At 38.2% G+C, this 17,768-nt stretch overlaps 1 protein-coding gene across 1 annotated transcript; it reads right to left on the bottom strand.

The window, feature by feature from the left end:
* Positions 1-13,035: 13,035 nt before the first annotated feature.
* Positions 13,036-15,182, bottom strand: LOC117277823 (uncharacterized). The gene is made up of 3 exons (XM_070192527.1): positions 15,005-15,182; positions 14,549-14,674; positions 13,036-13,516 (listed from the first exon to the last, which is right to left on the bottom strand). Exons 1-3 carry the CDS (start codon positions 15,041-15,043, stop codon positions 13,295-13,297), a joined length of 387 nt encoding a protein of 128 aa, XP_070048628.1. The 5' UTR covers positions 15,044-15,182; the 3' UTR covers positions 13,036-13,294.
* Between the last annotated feature and the right edge of the window lie 2,586 nt (positions 15,183-17,768).

The following is a 17,768-nucleotide window of genomic DNA, read 5'->3' as shown; positions in this document are numbered from 1 at the left end:
TTTGGATTTGGATTTGGATTTGGTCAAATGATCGATTGATTGATTAATTTTTTGGACCAAATTTATTTGTTAATAGTAAATATTAACGTAAGATTATCCGTATTTGTAACGGATATTTTCCAATCCGTGTATTTGATCATTTGGCAGCCGGATAATGGTCTTCCCACCATGAAGTGCTTGCCCCACCATGAAGTGCTTGCTCCACAAATATGTAATGCTTGCTCCACCATGAAGGGTGGACGTTTTGGTCTTGCACTCCCTCTTGGCTGCTATAAATATGAGCAGCAAGTGTTGAAGAAATTGCTCAGAACTCAATTGACAATTCGCTCAACAAATTGGCTATACTTTGCACTCCTTCCTCTCAGAACTTCCATACGTTTTTCTGAGTATATACTCCTTCGTTCTGCATTGTTTTTAACTTCAAACAAAGCAACTGTAAGTGTGATTTGCTACCGAACTTTGTGTTCGCCGAAACACTGGGGTTTGAAGTACCGCTACACCAGTGTGTAATTCGTTCTATCCTGGGAGGAAATAATCCATTACCTTGGGTACTAGGAGGGGATTAAATTCCTTAAGGAAACACTGTGAATTCAGTGGGCTCGAATTTATAACTGTTTCATTACGTTAATTTATATTTTGCAGAATTAGAATAATTATTTACAAATACAGTAATATTGACGGGGAATAACAGATTTATCTTGTATGAGCTGTCTGCATAGAGATGTGTCATGCTTGAGGGAGTCCTGATTGTCATGCGATTTTATTTCCTCATAATTTCTAATTAAAACGTCAAATGCCTGACATGCATGGCATTTTAAGAGTGAATTAAGAACATTGTTTTCACCACCATATAAAACCAACAAAGAAAACAGTTTGACAGCCGTATCAAAAGAGTTTCCTTGCAGAAATACATTTACAAAAGAATGAATAGTGGCTGAATGATCAAGACGGACAACCTTTCCACACGCGGTTACCAAACACAGGGGCGGCCCAACGGTGTTTGGGGCTAAAGCCAAACTTCAACGAGGGGCCTAAGTTTTTCAGTGTTAAAAAACTCATTTAGTAAAATTTTATTTAAAATTTATTTTTCTAGTTTTTTGAGATGTAAAATTATTAATAATTTATTTATAATCAATTTCTTGACTAGGATTGTATATGTTTTCACTTTCTAGGATTATTATTCAATTCTTTTAGGATTTACTGATTTTCAAAAATTCTGTGACTCACCAATTTTTTCTTCTCTTCTTGGATTCCATTGTCTGTCTAACTCAATTATATTAGTGATTTATTCATCTACCACAAAATTTTCCCTAATTTTTTATTGTTTGCTAAAAATTTATCAAACGCTCCTTTTTGGGATTGTATTAAAGTTCCAATTCTTCCATTTTTTGGCATTTTTAATACGCGGATTCATATTTTCTTGTTGACATATTAAAATTCATAATAAATAAATAAAAAGATGATACATATACTTACAAACAAAAGATATCAAAAAATAACAAATTCTAGATGCAAAGTAATAAGAAAAGTATGGAATAATTGAGCCTGGTTTAACAAACAGTTGTAAATAACTTGATATTATTTTTGTTGCTTCAATATTTTTGGTGCAATGCCGGGAGAGCTTGACAAAAATGGATTGCAATTGTCTTTTGCTATCTTACTTGACAGAATATTTTATGAGATAGTGGACTTGTAAAAAAAGACAAAGTAATCAAAGTAATATGGGTCTCAGGATAATGATGATAGTGTATAAAGGAGTCAAAAAATATATTCACACATAAAGTTTAGGGCTGAATCTCAAAAGTAACTATTCATATTACCAAATTATCTCTTATTTTCTTTTTCATGAAAAATGTATTTTTTTTATATATTAGATATTTTTAAAAATAATTATCATATGCAGCTATTTAATATTAGAAAATTTTGGGCTCCCATAGATATAAGGCCTCAAGCGGTTACTTGAGTTGCCTTACCATTGGGCCGCCCCTCCAAACACAACAATTCTTTTGTCACGACCCAAAATCCGTTAAAGACCATGATGGCGTCGGACACCACTATCATGCAAGCTAACAATAATTACTAAATTTGGTCCTCATCTTTAATATTTTTGAAATCATATTTTCCTTTCAATTAAATAGTAAAGGATAAAATTTTTCATAATAAATAATAATATTTTTATCAATTTCAATATTGAACGCCGATAATCAATCCCAAAACCAGGTGTCACAAGTGCATGAGCATTTACTAGGAGATAAAATAAAATACAACAACTGTCCGGAATACAAATATGGACAGAAAAGAAAAATACAAATACTCTGAAGGAGACTTTGCTGGCTGCGAATTGTCTCACAAAAATGCAGCTCACCTAAGTCCCTGTATCAACCACGCCGCTGCGCCCACAAGGCCAATAATATATATATATATGTGCCTGCACAACAAAATATATAGCAAGTGTAGTATGGGTACGTAAATCAACGTGTAACCAGTAAGTATCCAGTCTAACCTCGAAGAAATAGTGACGAGAGGTCGACTCCGACAATTACTAGTGGTCCAATAATAATATACCGACAATATGGTAAATTATGGATTTTATAAGGCAACTGTAAACTCAACAACATGAGGCACATAAATAATTCTTTTATTAATAGGGTATTTTCCAATTTATTTTCATCTTTTAACAATTATATCTCCGGCCAATGAGGCCATATCATTTATCAATGATTTCAAAACAATAATTTAAGTCATGTGCAAATCATACCGAGGTCGTACGGCCTGATCCAACACAATATTTAAACTATGCACTCCCAGAGGTTCGAATGATGCGAACCATAGATGCATCTATTTAATCTGCCTAGGCGTTCGACCCGTTCCACAAAAGATAGCACATTCAAACAATCAATCAATCAAGAATTCATCAAGGTCAATTATCCAAGAAAAGGCAAATCTCTCTTTTAAAAGTCAAGAGAACGATGTCTAGCCTTTTAGAAATTTATTTACAAGGTTCGATATGATTTAAGCACTTCAAATTGACAACAAGATTGCAAATATTACAAGTAAGGCATGCTTTTGGGTCCTAGACTACCCGAACTTAAGCATAATAGTAGCTACGCACGGACTCTCGTCACCTCGTGCGTACGTAGCCCCCACAAATAGGAGCACACCTTAATTTATTTCACCCATGGGGTAATTTCCCTCTTACAAGGTTAGAAAAGATACTTACATTGCTCTGAAGTTCCATAACCGGCTCCAAAGCCTTTCCAACAACTCAAATCGATGCCGAATGCTCCAAAACTAGTCAATAAATGTGCAAATGCATAAATATATACTCTAATACTCGTTATAATTCAATTCACTATAATTTCCAACTCCGCTTGAAAAATCGGTAAAATCACCCTCGGGCCCACGTACCTGGATTTCAAAAAATTTCGAAGATAAACATTACCCATAACATTACGAACTCAAATATATAATTTGTTCTCAATTTCTTACCCAAATTCGTGGTTAAATTCCAAAAATACCAATTTCTAATTTTTTCTTCAAAATCTCAAATTTTTATAAATTTTCATGCCTAAATCCATGTATAAACCTTGTATATAACTCACAACTAGTAGGAATCACTTACCTCATGCTGGATGATGAAATTTCCTCTTCAAGAGCTCCAAAACAAATCGCCCAAACCGTGAAAAATGGGTGAAATAAACTCAACCCTCTTTTTAAAACGTTCTGCCCAGTACAATCACTCATCTTTCGCATTCGCGAAGACCAAAAAGCCACTGCCCAAAATTTCTTCTTCGCATTCGCGTGACCAGTGTCGCGTTCGCGAAGGCCTTTCCATGCAAGGCATCACATTCGTGTTCAAGCTATCGCGTTCACGTAGGCCAAATGGCCTTAGGCCCGTCTCCTCATTTCTTCCACTCGTTTGTGATTGCCCCTATGCGTTCTCGTAGTTCCTCAGTTAACCCCTCCGCGTTCACGACCTACACCTCGCATTCGCTAAGACCAAAACCCAGCAGCATCAAAAATCCTCTTCGAGAACGTGAGACTCTCTTCGCGTTCGCAAAGAAGGAAACCAGATGCCAGATATCAGCAGTTCTAAAACATCCCAATTTGGTCCGAAACCACCCCGAAACACACTCGAGGCCCTCGGGACCCCATCCAATCTTACCAACCAGTCCCATAACATAACACAAACTTGCTCGAGACCTCAAATCCCATCAAACGACATCGAAATCATGAATCGCACCTCAATTCAAACTTAATGAACTTTGAAACTTCAAACTTCTACAATTGATGCCGAAAGCTATCAAATCACGTACGATTGTCCTCAAATTTTGCACACAAGTCACGTTCGACATTATGGACCTAGTCCAACTTCCGGAATCAAAATCCGACCCCAATATCAAAAAGTCCACTCCCGGGGTCAAACTGCTAAAAAATCATCCAAATTTCTAACTTGTGCAAAATGACCCCAAAATGACCTACGGACTACCAAATTCACTTCCAGATGCGCTCCCAATATCAGAATCACCATACAGAGTTATTCTCAGACTCAGAATCCCAAACGGGCATCGATAACATTGTATTGCACCTCAACCCAAATTTATGAAATTCTTCCAAAATGCCAACTTGCACAATAGGCGCCGAAACGCTCCCGAGTCATCCAAAACTCGATACGGACATACACCCAAGTCCAAAGTCATCATACGAACCTGTTGGAACCTTCAAATTCCGATTCCGAGATCGTTTACTGAAAAGTCAAAATTTGGTCAACTCTTCTAACTTAAAGCTTAAAAATTTAGAATTTTCTTTCCAAATCAACTCCAAACTTCCCTAAATTCAATTCCAACCACGCGTACAAGTCATAATACCTGAAGTGAAGCTACGCAAGGCTTCGAACCACCGAATGATACGTCGGGGCTCAAAATGACTTGTCGGGTTGTTACTTTCTCTCCCACTTAAACATACGTTCGTTCTCGAACGTGCTAAGAACTGCGCTGGAGTTGTCCGAAATCACTGTTTAACACCTCGTGTACCTACCCGTACTACCACAACTCAGTTGAGCACATTAGCTCGATCAAACCTGAAGATATTCTCTTTTATTTAAGCAAATAAGCCTTAGAGCCCAGTTCCAACATCCAGAATTCTCTGCCAGGACTGCTTCCAACATACGAACACCGTATCAATCACCACACGATGTACCAGAACATGACTGCATACGTGCTGAATTCACACCATGCACCTCAACATTCACATGACCATAATAACATTCTCTGATCATAATAGCCGACATTCCCCAAATCTGATGTTCACCATGCACCTCATGACATATATACGTCTGGTTCCAACTCTTGCGATACCGCCGCGACGGAAGAGACGTGTAAAAATTCATAACCAACTGCCGAGTCAACAAATCATTGAGTGTCTTCTCCTGACTAGAATCATCACCCCATTATAACCAAATAATGGTATTTTCTCTTCACTATACTTCATATAATCCGATCGTACTGATCCCGGATCCAATAATTTCGTCTCACCCAGTATAAGCTGTTCAGGCAATAAGCTACCTCAGACGCTGCCAAAAGTCTCATGTGATGCCACGATGTGCCAATAAGTTACAAACTCGACGTGATACATAAGGAAAATGAACTCTAGAAGGGACTACTCAACCCACATAACTAATTAGACAACCGAAAAGGTGTCATGAACCTTCCTCAGAAAATGGAACACAAAACACACAAAATAGAATATAGGGGACTGTACTCAACATCACACTGTTGCGGCGTGCAACCCGATCCAAACAACATACCCGTGGCAGCGTGCCACCCGATCCATACAAAACAAAAAAAATCTATAAGGAAATACTTACCGAGTTAGAATGCTCATTATTACAAAAATACCTGAATATCGGCCACAAGAACGCTAAGTGCATAATATCATCCCTGGGGAGACAGATAGCGCCATACGCTATAAAACTCAAGCACAACTACGGTGCGATATATGATCTGCATCTCGAGAGCCATCCTACTCACATAACACCACCGTTATGCGGTAACTCAACACATTGTACAAATAATCAAGTTGTCTCACAGTCCACATAGCACAATAAATATAACTCACGAAATAGTTGGCGACGAAATTAACATCCCACGCCCAAATATTCTTCCATGAGGAATGTTATACCGAATGAACACACTCAGGCTGGTGTAGAGTACACATCCATATTTGAACCCATCAACGGACCTCAAACTGATTTTGATCATACCACGCTTGGGTATATAATCCCTCAAGGATCCACAATGACCCTTTTTTCCTATGACACGCAAGAACAACCATCGACTTCGAAACAAACTTTCAAAATTCTCAACCAACTGAATAGAATGTCATTCATGCATAATTTCTCAAATTAGCGATGGTACCGCAATCTCTATACTTGGTCTGAATCTTTGATCAATTAAGTGACTACAAGTCATACTTATATAATTTTCTCGTGAAATACGCTCCCACGACCTTCCGCACCAGATAACAAGTCTGCACATCCATTCCACCGGCCATACTAATTTTGTAAAGTGAATCAAGGACCCGCAAATCAATACACAAAGCCTCTTACACATGACGCTGATCTCAGATGACGCTGATTACACTACCAGCTTGCTTTAAACCTCTAATCTTTTCTGCTCGTCCGAGCTAGTGACATTCTTGTCAACACCGAAACGCAACATCGATCCTCAACTTCTAATTTCCATGCTATTTGACGCACTTAATAATGCCAATGCGCAAGAGTACAAGAATTTCATTATAACTACTGAACCACTAAATAGGGTAAACACTTCATCATATAGAAACCTTCTACTTAACTCATTTCAAGAGAACCATTACAACACGTGACTGAATTCTCATATCCGCAGAAAATGCCAACCTCAAGTAGTGGTCTAAATCACCATAACTCTTCCGGGATCCATCTACACATAACATGCTATAATACTTGAATTCCTCCAAATAAAATCAATTACGGCGACCGTCAAGCCTCGCACGTACCGCCACAAATCACATGATAACTCAATGCGCTGAAGGAACTGATCATTGCCACCATCATGACAATTCAACCATTGTTAGCTGACCCGTCTTTACCTAATTTATTCTTAACTTGCCTTAGAATTAATAATAGCTCCATTCATTACATCACGAACCTAAATCCACACTCATCCCGAGTGACCTTATTTCACGAGACCACGTTGTCCCAAATCCCATGAACCATCTCATACCCTCCTTGTGCGTATATTCGCATCTTCAACTGGTACACCCATTCTGATAATTCCTCTATGAGTCCGAAGTTATTTTCTTCCACCTCTCCAATGTTACACCACAACCCGAAGATAACGCAGAACACTCCAAGCCCCTTTCATAATCCGCTGCAAAAGCTTGATACTTAACCCTACTACGGGCTCGAAATCCTTAGGCACCGCACTTTAAATTTTTTTGAATCCACTAAGACCGTTATTAAGAGTCACTTACTCTGACTTGTTCCCAAACATGATCAACTCCAAGGCCCTGCTAGCACATGGACACTTTCTTAAGGAAACACCCGGCTGTCTCACTCTCCCTGTACATTACATCTACACGAAGCATAAACTCTGAGTCTTCTCAAAGCCTGAACATGAATCGATAAGGCCAAATATGGCACACATCCCCCAAATCCTTTGCTCAAATTATCATCGATGTTTTTTTCCTTAGTTTTAATGACCCACCAATACACCGATAACCAGAAACCGCACAAGTAACTGACCATACTATCCAATCGTAGACGGTGGGACTCTCCCACTTTGCTCGAAGCTACCATTGTATAAACCTGGAACCCACCAAGATTCTTTCTTCATCGGTGACATGATCCTGCACACGCAACTCGCCAAATTTCTCGAAATCTTTCTGTTAAACCTTTCATGAACACTTCGAATTACTAGCCACATTTACATATCCGACCTCTTACTAGATAGCTAGTAGAATTCTCCATAAAAGCTTCGTCAACCACGCGACCGCTGACCTACTCACAGGAGATAACTCACCTGTGGAAATTCCATGCCAACATCACCCAACAACGCTGCACTGAGTACAATTACTATGAAATCGGTAACCCATCCTGAGCCCGTGCTCATTCAACAGTTGTACAAACCCGTTCACTCCTCATGGACATCAACTAAAGGTGCGACAATATCTCCCAATCCAAAGTCAGGTTGTATCCTTCTTCATATCGAGCAACTACTTCCTATCGCATCCAATCTCCCACCGTAAAATAACTGATGCTCCAAATTAGGTCCATAGACCCAATCACTGTACACCATAAATCTCAAATCACTCAAAACCTTTCTCAAGGCGTGTAGTCATCCTACCACAGAACTCATATTCTACTCAGCCACTCTCCCACTTTGGTCAAACCCTCTTCTTTAAGCAACTATTCGACTTCTGTTTCTCACACTTGGCCTTCTGGAAATTTAACTACCGCAAGACTCCCCCCATATGTCTTTCCTCATCCTTCGCTGCCCAATTATTGCCTTAAATCAAAATCTATCTCTATAACATTTGAACCAATAGATTGTTACTAACTTTAAACCCTTCCAAGGATCATCTTTCTCGAGCCATCAATACTAGAAATACCGCTTCGGTCCTGAACCACTGCACATTGTGGTCCCTTACAACCGCTTCCTCGGCATTATTTCACAATACCCTGCCCCAAAGGCGAATTTAAGAAGACCATAACACCGACAAACTTAACACATTCAATCAAGGGTGACGACTCCACATTACAGATGAAAATTCCACCACGTTCGAAAATACCAAGTCTCGTTACTCCATCGACCCAAATCTGAACATTCTTAGTATGATTGCCTTTCTTCTGCCGGAAGTAAAATACTAAATATCTGAATTATGCACTGCGCAAATCTCCTCCCAAGCCATTCAGTGCCTCAACATATAGGCAAGCATCTTACCATCACCTCAATACTGTGTGATAACAACTCATGAGTATCATAGCAATCTGTGCATAGCCTCGAAGCTCTCAGAAGTACCGCTACTGAGTTGAAAGACGGATTATCCTTCCGCAAGGCGACGACAATAGCCCAATCAACTACGCATGGGGAAACATTCCGCACCGCGTCTGTAGTACCACTATAATTCCTCAATTCAATCGATAGCAAGCGCTTCTCGTCGTACAAGATTGAGTAGGAAAGAAACAAAGGCATAAACCTCAAAGGAATCAAATCGCACGATGAGGAATCAAGAAGGGAAATTCTCTTAACAGTCTTGTAGCCTCTCAAAGATAAGTACATACGTCTCCGTACCGATCTGCAAGACTCTACTAGACTTGCTCATGACTCGTGAGACCTGAGTGAACTTAGTGCTCTGATACCATGTTGTCACGATCCAAAATCCGTTAAAGGTCGTGATGGCGCCGGACACCACTGTCAGGCAAGCCAACAATAAATACTAAATTTGGTCCTCATCTTTAATATTTTTGAAATCATATTTTCCTTCAAATTAAATAGTAAAGGATGAAATTTTTCAAAATAAATAATAATATTTTTATCAATTTCAATATTGAACACCCATAATCAATCCCAAAGCCAGGTGTCACAAGTGCATGAGCATTTACTAGGGGATAAAATAAAATACAACAACTGTATGGAATACAAATTTGGACAGAAAAGAAAAATACAAATACTCTGAAGGAGACTCAACTGGCTGCGAATCGTCTCACAAAAATGCAGCTCACCTAAGTCCATGTATCAACCACGCCGCTGCGCCCACAAGGCCAATAATATATATATGTGCTTGCACAACAAAATGTGCAGCAAGTGTAGTATGAGTACGTAAATCAACGTGTACCCAGTAAGTATCCAGTCTAACCTAGAAGAAATAGTGACGAGATGTCGACTCCGACACTTATTAGTGGTCCAATAATAATATACCGACAATATGGTAAGTTATGGATTTTATAAGGCAACTGTAAACTCAACAACATGAGGCACATAAATAATTCTTTTATTAATAGGGAATTTCCCAATTTATTTTCATCTTTTAACAATTATATCTCCGGCCAATGAGGCCATATCATTTATCAATGATTTCAAAACAATCATTTAAGTCATGTGCAAATCATGCCGAGGTCGTACGGCCCGATCCAACATAATATTTAAACTGTGCACTGCAGAGATTCGAATGGCGCGAACCGTAGATGCATCTATTTAATCTGCCGAGGCGTTCGGCCCGTTCCACAAAAGATAACACATTCAAACAATCAATCAAGAATTCATCAAGTCAATTATCCAAGAAAAGGCAAATCTCTCTTTTAAAAGTCAAGAGAAGGATGTCTAGCCTTTTAGAAATTTATCTACAAGGTTCGATATGATTTAAGCACTTCAAATTGACTACAAGATTGCAAATATTACAAGTAAGGCATGCTTTTGGGTCCTAGACTACCCTAACTTAAGCATAATAGTAGCTACGCACGGACTCTCGTCACCTCGTGCGTACGTAGCCCCCACAAATAGGAGCACACCTCAATTTATTTCACCTATGGGGTAATTTTCCTCTGACAAGGTTAGAAACTTTGTTTTTAAAGGCATTTTTGGGGCAAGCCCCGGGGCGAGGCGTACCAAAAACGCCCTGGGGCGATGGTATGGGGTGAAAGTCTCAAGAGGTGTACGCCCAGGCGTTCGGGGCGTACGCCCGGGCGTTCGGGGTGCGTTTTTAAGTAAGGAGTAAGCCCTAGAGACTTTTTCAAATTAAAACAAAATTTATTGAATTATTCCTTCATATAATACCCAAATTCTCAAAAGTGAGTTTGGTAATTACTCAAAAGGTTTAAAAAGTAACTCAAAAGTATTAAATCTAAAAGTAAAGACCTTTTTTATTGATTTAAGCCCTAATTCATGATTTTTTCAAAATTTTATCTTGTCCGCTAGTCTGCTAATATCTCCCGAAAGCAACGAATATTTAATTTTTTTTACAAATACAAAGAGAACTACATTTTTCTTCATAGTAGCAAATTCAAAGTTCAAATTGCAGGTTAATCATCCTTTTTGTTCCTCCATATAGAAAACTTTATTCTTTTAGACTCAAATTACTTGTGCTTGTAAGTAACATATAATAGATTGTTTTGATTAGTTTTTTGTGGGGATGGAGCACACATGTATATAGTTTTTTTCAATATTTATGCAATTTTACATGTTTATAAATATTAATTTATATTATATTATTTTATAAAATATTAAAAATTAAATACCTATGGGGCTTACGCCCCACTGAGGCATATGTAAAACGCCCCGCCGTACGCCCACACCTTTTAAAACACTGGTTAGAAAGGAGACTTACATTGCTCTAAGTTCCATAACCGACTCCAAAGCCTTTCCAACAACTCAAATCGATGCCCAACGCTCCAAAACTAGTCAATAAATGTGCAAATCCATAAATATTTACTCTAATACTCGTTATAATTCAATTCACTACAATTTCCAACTCGCTCGAAAAATCGGTAAAATCACCATCGGGCCCACGTGCCCGAATTTCGAATATTTTCGAAGATAAATATTACCCATAACATTACGAACTCAAATATATAATTTGTTCTCAATTTCTTACCCAAATTCGTGGTTAAATTCCAAAAATACCAATTTTTAGGTTTTTCTTCAAAATCTCAAATTTCTATAAATTTTCATGCCTAAATCCATGTATAAACCTTGTATGTAACTCACAACTAGTAGGAATCACTTACCTCATGCTAGATGATGAAATTCCCTCTTCAAGAGCTCGAAAACAAATCGCCCAAACCGTGAAAAATGGGTGAAATAAACTCAACCCCCGTTTTAAAACGTTCTGCCCAGTACAATCACTCCTCTTTCACGTTCGCGACCAAGGTCTCGCATTCGCGAAGGCCAAAAAGCCAGTGCCCAAGCGTTCAAGCCATCGCGTTCGCGTAGGCCAAATCACCTTAGGCTCGTCTCCTCCTTTCTTCTACGCGTTCGCGATTGCCCCTACGCGTTCGCGTAGTTCCTCAGTCAATCCCTCCGTGTTCGCGATCTATACCTTGCGTTCGTGAAGACCAAAATCCAGCGGCCTCAAAACTCCTCTTCGCGAACGCGGGATTCTCTTCGCGTTCGCGAAGAAGGAAATCAGATGCCAGATATTAGTAGTTCCAAAACAGTCCAATTTGGTCCGAAACCATCCCGAAACACACCCGAGGCCCCCGGGACCCCGTCCAATCAAAAAGTCCACTACCGGGTCAAACTTCTCAAAAATCTTCCAAATTTCTAACTTTTGCCAAATGACCTACGGATCTCCAAATTCACTTCCGGACGCGCTCCCAATACCAGAATCACCATACGGGGCTATTCTCAGACTTAGAATCCCAAACGGACATTGATAACATTGAATTGTACCTCAACCCAAATTTATGAAATTCTTCCAAAATGCCAACTTTCACAATATGCGCCGAAACATTCCCGGATCATCCAAAACTCGATCCGGACATACGCCCAACTCCAAAATCATCATATGAACCTGTTGGAACCTTCAAATCCCGATTCTGAGATCGTTTACTCAAAAGTCAAAGTTTGATCAACTCTTCCAGCTTAAAGCTTAAAAAATTAGAATTTTCTTTCCAAATCAACTCCAAACTTTCCGAATTTCAATTTCGACCACGCGTACAAGTCATAATACCTGAAGGGAAGTTACTCAAGGCTTCGAACCGCCGAATAACACGCCGGGACTCAAAACGATCGGTTGGGTCGTTTAATCTTTGGTCGTTACATCATTCAACAGCCAACCCACAAGAGAACCGAGAGATGGAGCAAAGACAATGTCCCAGTATGACTACAAGTTCAGATCTATCAACATTGGAGCATCGAGCAAGACCTTTATGGCATTTTTAGAAATCATTATATGATCTCCATGTCCTACATCATTATTTAAACCCGATTTCTTTAATATATTTTCATTACTAACCATTGTATATTCGTTGAGCAATATTTCAGAGAATACAACAGATTGTAAAGTCACATTGCCATTCTTTGCCTTCATAAAACCTTCTATATCTATCATTACATCACCTCCAGCTACTTTTAAACAGACTAAAGGGAATTTCCTCATTAGTAACTCAGAAATCCTTCGCTTGTCTACTTTTTCGTTCTCCCATAAACACTGTGAGGCCTGTGATAACAATAGATCAAACTGACAATCAAACATTGAGGGTTCCAGAGGAGGCTTCTCATGCATGTCATTTGTTAAGAACCTTGGTAAAGCATGACTAAGCAGATGCATATTTTTCTCCAAGAAGGGCAAGATATTCCCATGACAAAAGTGACTCAAAATGCTTCACAGAAAACTGCTCTGTCAACCAAGATTGAAGCTTGTAAAACTTATTCAACAGGAAGAAGAATTTCTCATGGTATGAAGTTGCAGAGGATGAGGCATCATCATCACCCTCAAAATACGTGGAAATTTTGCTATGTATGTCCTCAATGGTGACCTACTTAAACAAAAACAATTGAAGGGTTAGCTTTCCAGTGGAGAAGAAGTAAAAAGGAAACCCCAAAAGCATAATCATGATCAGACAGAGCTTAGAGACTTTAATCATGCCATTAGCAGTATGAAGAGTTGAAAGACTTCTTTTTCCAAGAGATAGTAGTTAAAACAGTTTACTTAAAGCTTAAACTGTCATACTTTTAATTACTTAGTTTACTTATGTCTTAACATGCCCCTCACATGTGGGTCTAATTCTTTCTATGGCCAAGCATGTGGAAATATTATTTTGCTTCTTGCATGGCCGCAAGACTCCCAAGAACTCTTGACTCACGTACCATGTAAAGAAAATGGACCGTGGCCTAACTCAACCTCAAAAGTTAGCTCATAAGGTGAGACTTGTCCAACACCATATAAAGAGACAACACATTCCCCCACCCAATTTGGGAGACTTTAACCACAACCGGCCCCCACACTGGGTTGGATATCTAGAGCGTGCACAATAACAGGAATGGGCCCGGCTCTGATACTATATCGAAATGAGGGACCATCTCATCTAAAAATAAACTTAAATTGTTGGAGAGAAAATAGTTTAGTTACGTACTTAATTACTTATGTATCAACAGTTTGTATCTGTTTAACTATAGAGACGTAAAGGTGTAACAATTTTTTTTTAGAAGGTAACATATTTGTATGTTAACATATAGACGGCATAAAAACTGTGGAGTCACCCATAATTATATAGGAATACAAGAAACAAAGGTGCAACAATTAGGATGCTCTTTGCAAAGCTATTCAAAAACACTACATCAGTCCAGGAGAATCATGCATTATCCTACATAAATCTGTTAGTCTGCAGTCAATCGAAGAAGGCTAGCAATTTATAGATCTCAAGCACCTTAGACTTCTATTCCGCTTTCTATTTTCAAGTACTGACAGAAGGCATATGTGAGTTACAAATGAGAAGTTGAAGAGAGAATTGATAAAAAATTGTAACACCTTGCAGGCAAAATAAAAATCTCAGTGGTGTACAACTCACCACTTTCGCACACCAAGAGCTTTTCGGAGTGATTGGTAGCATCCCTTTCAGGTGATTCAACCTCAATACATTGGTGAAACGTTTGGAGCTTATCATACAAACTATTCCACATTTAATAGATGTGACCTGCAAAGTCATATTACAATCAATTCAGCAAAAGATATGTAAGAGATATTCAGGCTAGAAACATGTTAATAAAATCACATAAGTACAATGAAATTAGGCATAAAATGAAGGAAAGTTATCTAGAACGATAGTGCAGGTTCAAGCCAAACACCTACTGAATCATATAGACACAATTGTCTAAAAGTTTAAACGGTTAGAGATATGACATATAATTATTTACAACAGGTCTCCAACATGCCCCCTTACAAGCAGGCCTGATTCTTTTGTCTTGAGTCAAGCATGTGAAAATATTTTTATTGAATTAGTGGCGATAAAACTAGAATGCAAGACCTTTGCTTGCACTGAGTGGAATTGTGTGAACCACGTCATCTAAAAGTTTAAGTAGTTAGAGATTGACTACATTTTGTTTTACAATTTAAAAATCTGCAACACACCCAAAAGATATATGTCATGTTATAACCTCTGAGGCAGTATAAGACATGTAATGCAAAGTTCTTAAAGAAATATAAAGATTCTTCCTACACCTTCAGTTCAAAATCAAGTAAAATCACAATTCGAAAAAAAAAAAAATGGAAAAGATGAAGGGTCAAAAATATATTACTGAAATAGCAAAAGAATTCACCCAAAGCGGATTTTGTTCGCTCGGTCCTCTTGATTCTGTTGTTATAGACAAAAAGAGAAACAACTACTTCCATCTTTTTTTTGACAAACAAACTAAAAGTGCAATTCTAGGGAACCACATGACGTTGTGATATAGCTCGAGAGAAAACATATCACATCATTATCTTTAGTTTGTGTTTGCTTTTATCTTTTACATACAAATAAGGTATTATCCGTTAGTTAGAGATATATTATCGTTTAGCTGAAGATAAATCAAAGGCAAGTGCATAAAAGCACCAAACATTTGTTGGGGCTTTAATTTCACTACGAAATTGATGATACAAAAAATGTATATGTACAATACAAACAAATGACTATAACCCCACACAAATGTTATATGGACCAAGAATTTGAAATAATTGTAATTCAAGTAAAATATATGAGGTCATTTGTACTTCATGGTTTAAAAGTAAAGATGCAATATAAAGTTTTTAATTCATATTAGTGACTACTGACTACTTTTCTTATACCACATTTCAGACAACCATGTTCCGAACCATCATATTCATCAACATTGTTGCCTTAACAAGTGATATATCGCTCTGCCAGCTAAAATCCATCGATTAGCGCTACCTTTTTTAAAACAAGAGTGCATTGGCATAGAAGCGCATGCCTTAGCTCTTTGGTACTTGCACTGATGCACCACCTGAGTGAGTGAACAGCTTGTGCTGCATAGAATTTAAGGCTGAAACGCAGCTCAATTTGCTTTTAATAAAAGTGACATTTTACCACTCATCACCCTCTACAAACTACTCAATTCTTTAACGTCAATCAATCTTTTTTTCGAAACATTTCAAGTTGAGGCCACTGTAAGGAAACATGACCTCTCAACCAGCACTCTTAGATGTTCTGAAGCTTTCGGAGTTGGAGGTTCAAGAGTTGTACCAACAGTCTTACTCATTTTGGAGCCAAACTTCCTCCAAACGGAAAAGAATAATGTGGCTGGAAAACGATAGCATTATCGTTACCTTTAATTTGTGATTGTTATTATCTTTTAGTTATGAGTAAAAATGTTTTAAGCGTTTTGACTTGTCCAGAGCTCCCTAATTTATAAGTAGGACCCGTGTCTATTGTGCTTGATAGGCTTGAATAAACAATTGATAAATAAAACTTGATGAATTGATACTCCCTTTCTGGTAGTCTTCACAGCCGATTTTGCTGAGAAAATCACCTGCAGAATTGGAAATGGTACAAAGATTATCTTTTTGGCATGACAATTGGTTGGGACGTTCCCCTTTGGGAGGCAAGTGGTGGGAATATTGTGATAACATGGAATCTAAATGATTGGAAGATGGAAAGGGTGACAGTTTTACAAATTCTTGGATACATTTCAATAAAACGGAAGTACTAATTAATTTGGACAGCACAAAACAGAGAGGCTTTCACTGTGAAATCTTGTTACTACTCACTAACAGAACGAACAACTCAAGTTTTGCGTTTGCCCTGCAAAACAGATCTAGAGACACAATGCCCCTCACAAGTAATATGCTTCCCCTGGCTAGTGGCTCATGTATTCTGCTTGACCCTAGAAAACTTGCAAAAAAAGAGGGCTGCAGCTAAGCAACAGATGCTAAAATGTGCGAAGATGAGGCAGAAAATCTCAAGCACTTATTTTTGCACTGCTCCATGGCCACCCAGTTATGGCATTTTGTTTTGAACACTGTGGGGCTAAAACCAGTGATGACAAAAGCGATAACTGCTAGCTGGATGAGGAAGAAGAGGACTCCAGATTGGGCAGAAAAAGATGTGGAAAGCCATCAGAGGCGGATACTGAATCCATAACTTTTGACGCGGAGTAAAAATTTGTATGTAAAAATTTATTAAAATTATAAAAATAATAAATATGAACCCATAATTTTAATTATTGAACTCATAGGATTTAAATCTTGGATCCGACTCTGAAAGCCGTACCAGCATGTATTAGGCTGATCCATGGAAAGAAAGGAACAGAAGATGCATTGAGGACAAGGCTAGCCAGATTTTTAGGATTAAAGCTGACTGTACATTTTTACTTATTTTTCGTGCAAAATGGAGCTTGGAAATGACGCTGAATCTCTCAAAGATTTTGTTAGTTCACAACAAAGTTAGACGATGATTCGCTTCTGATTTTTTTAGGGGGAAAAGGTCCAAAATTGAATTATATTGTTTAATTCTGTCCTCGGTTACACTTTTCGTCCAAATCCTTTAACAAAGTTTCATAATTGCCCTGTTACATCGTCCAAATCTATACCTACCTTTAACAAATTTTGAATAAATGCCCCGTTACACTTTTCGTCGCTAAGTCTAACGTCTCTCCACTGTGCTAGCTGACCTCTCTAATATTTTGTATATGTCAGCAGGTCCCACCAAATAAAATGCCATGTCAGCATTGGGTTTCCTAATCCAATCTCACATATGGTTTTGCTGAAAAAAATTCGATTTAATTCTCAAGCTT

This window comes from Nicotiana tomentosiformis, unplaced genomic scaffold, assembly GCF_000390325.3.
Source record: "Nicotiana tomentosiformis unplaced genomic scaffold, ASM39032v3 Un00232, whole genome shotgun sequence".
Classification (NCBI taxonomy): domain Eukaryota; kingdom Viridiplantae; phylum Streptophyta; class Magnoliopsida; order Solanales; family Solanaceae; genus Nicotiana; species Nicotiana tomentosiformis.
This window is presented reverse-complemented; position numbering and strand designations above follow the sequence as displayed.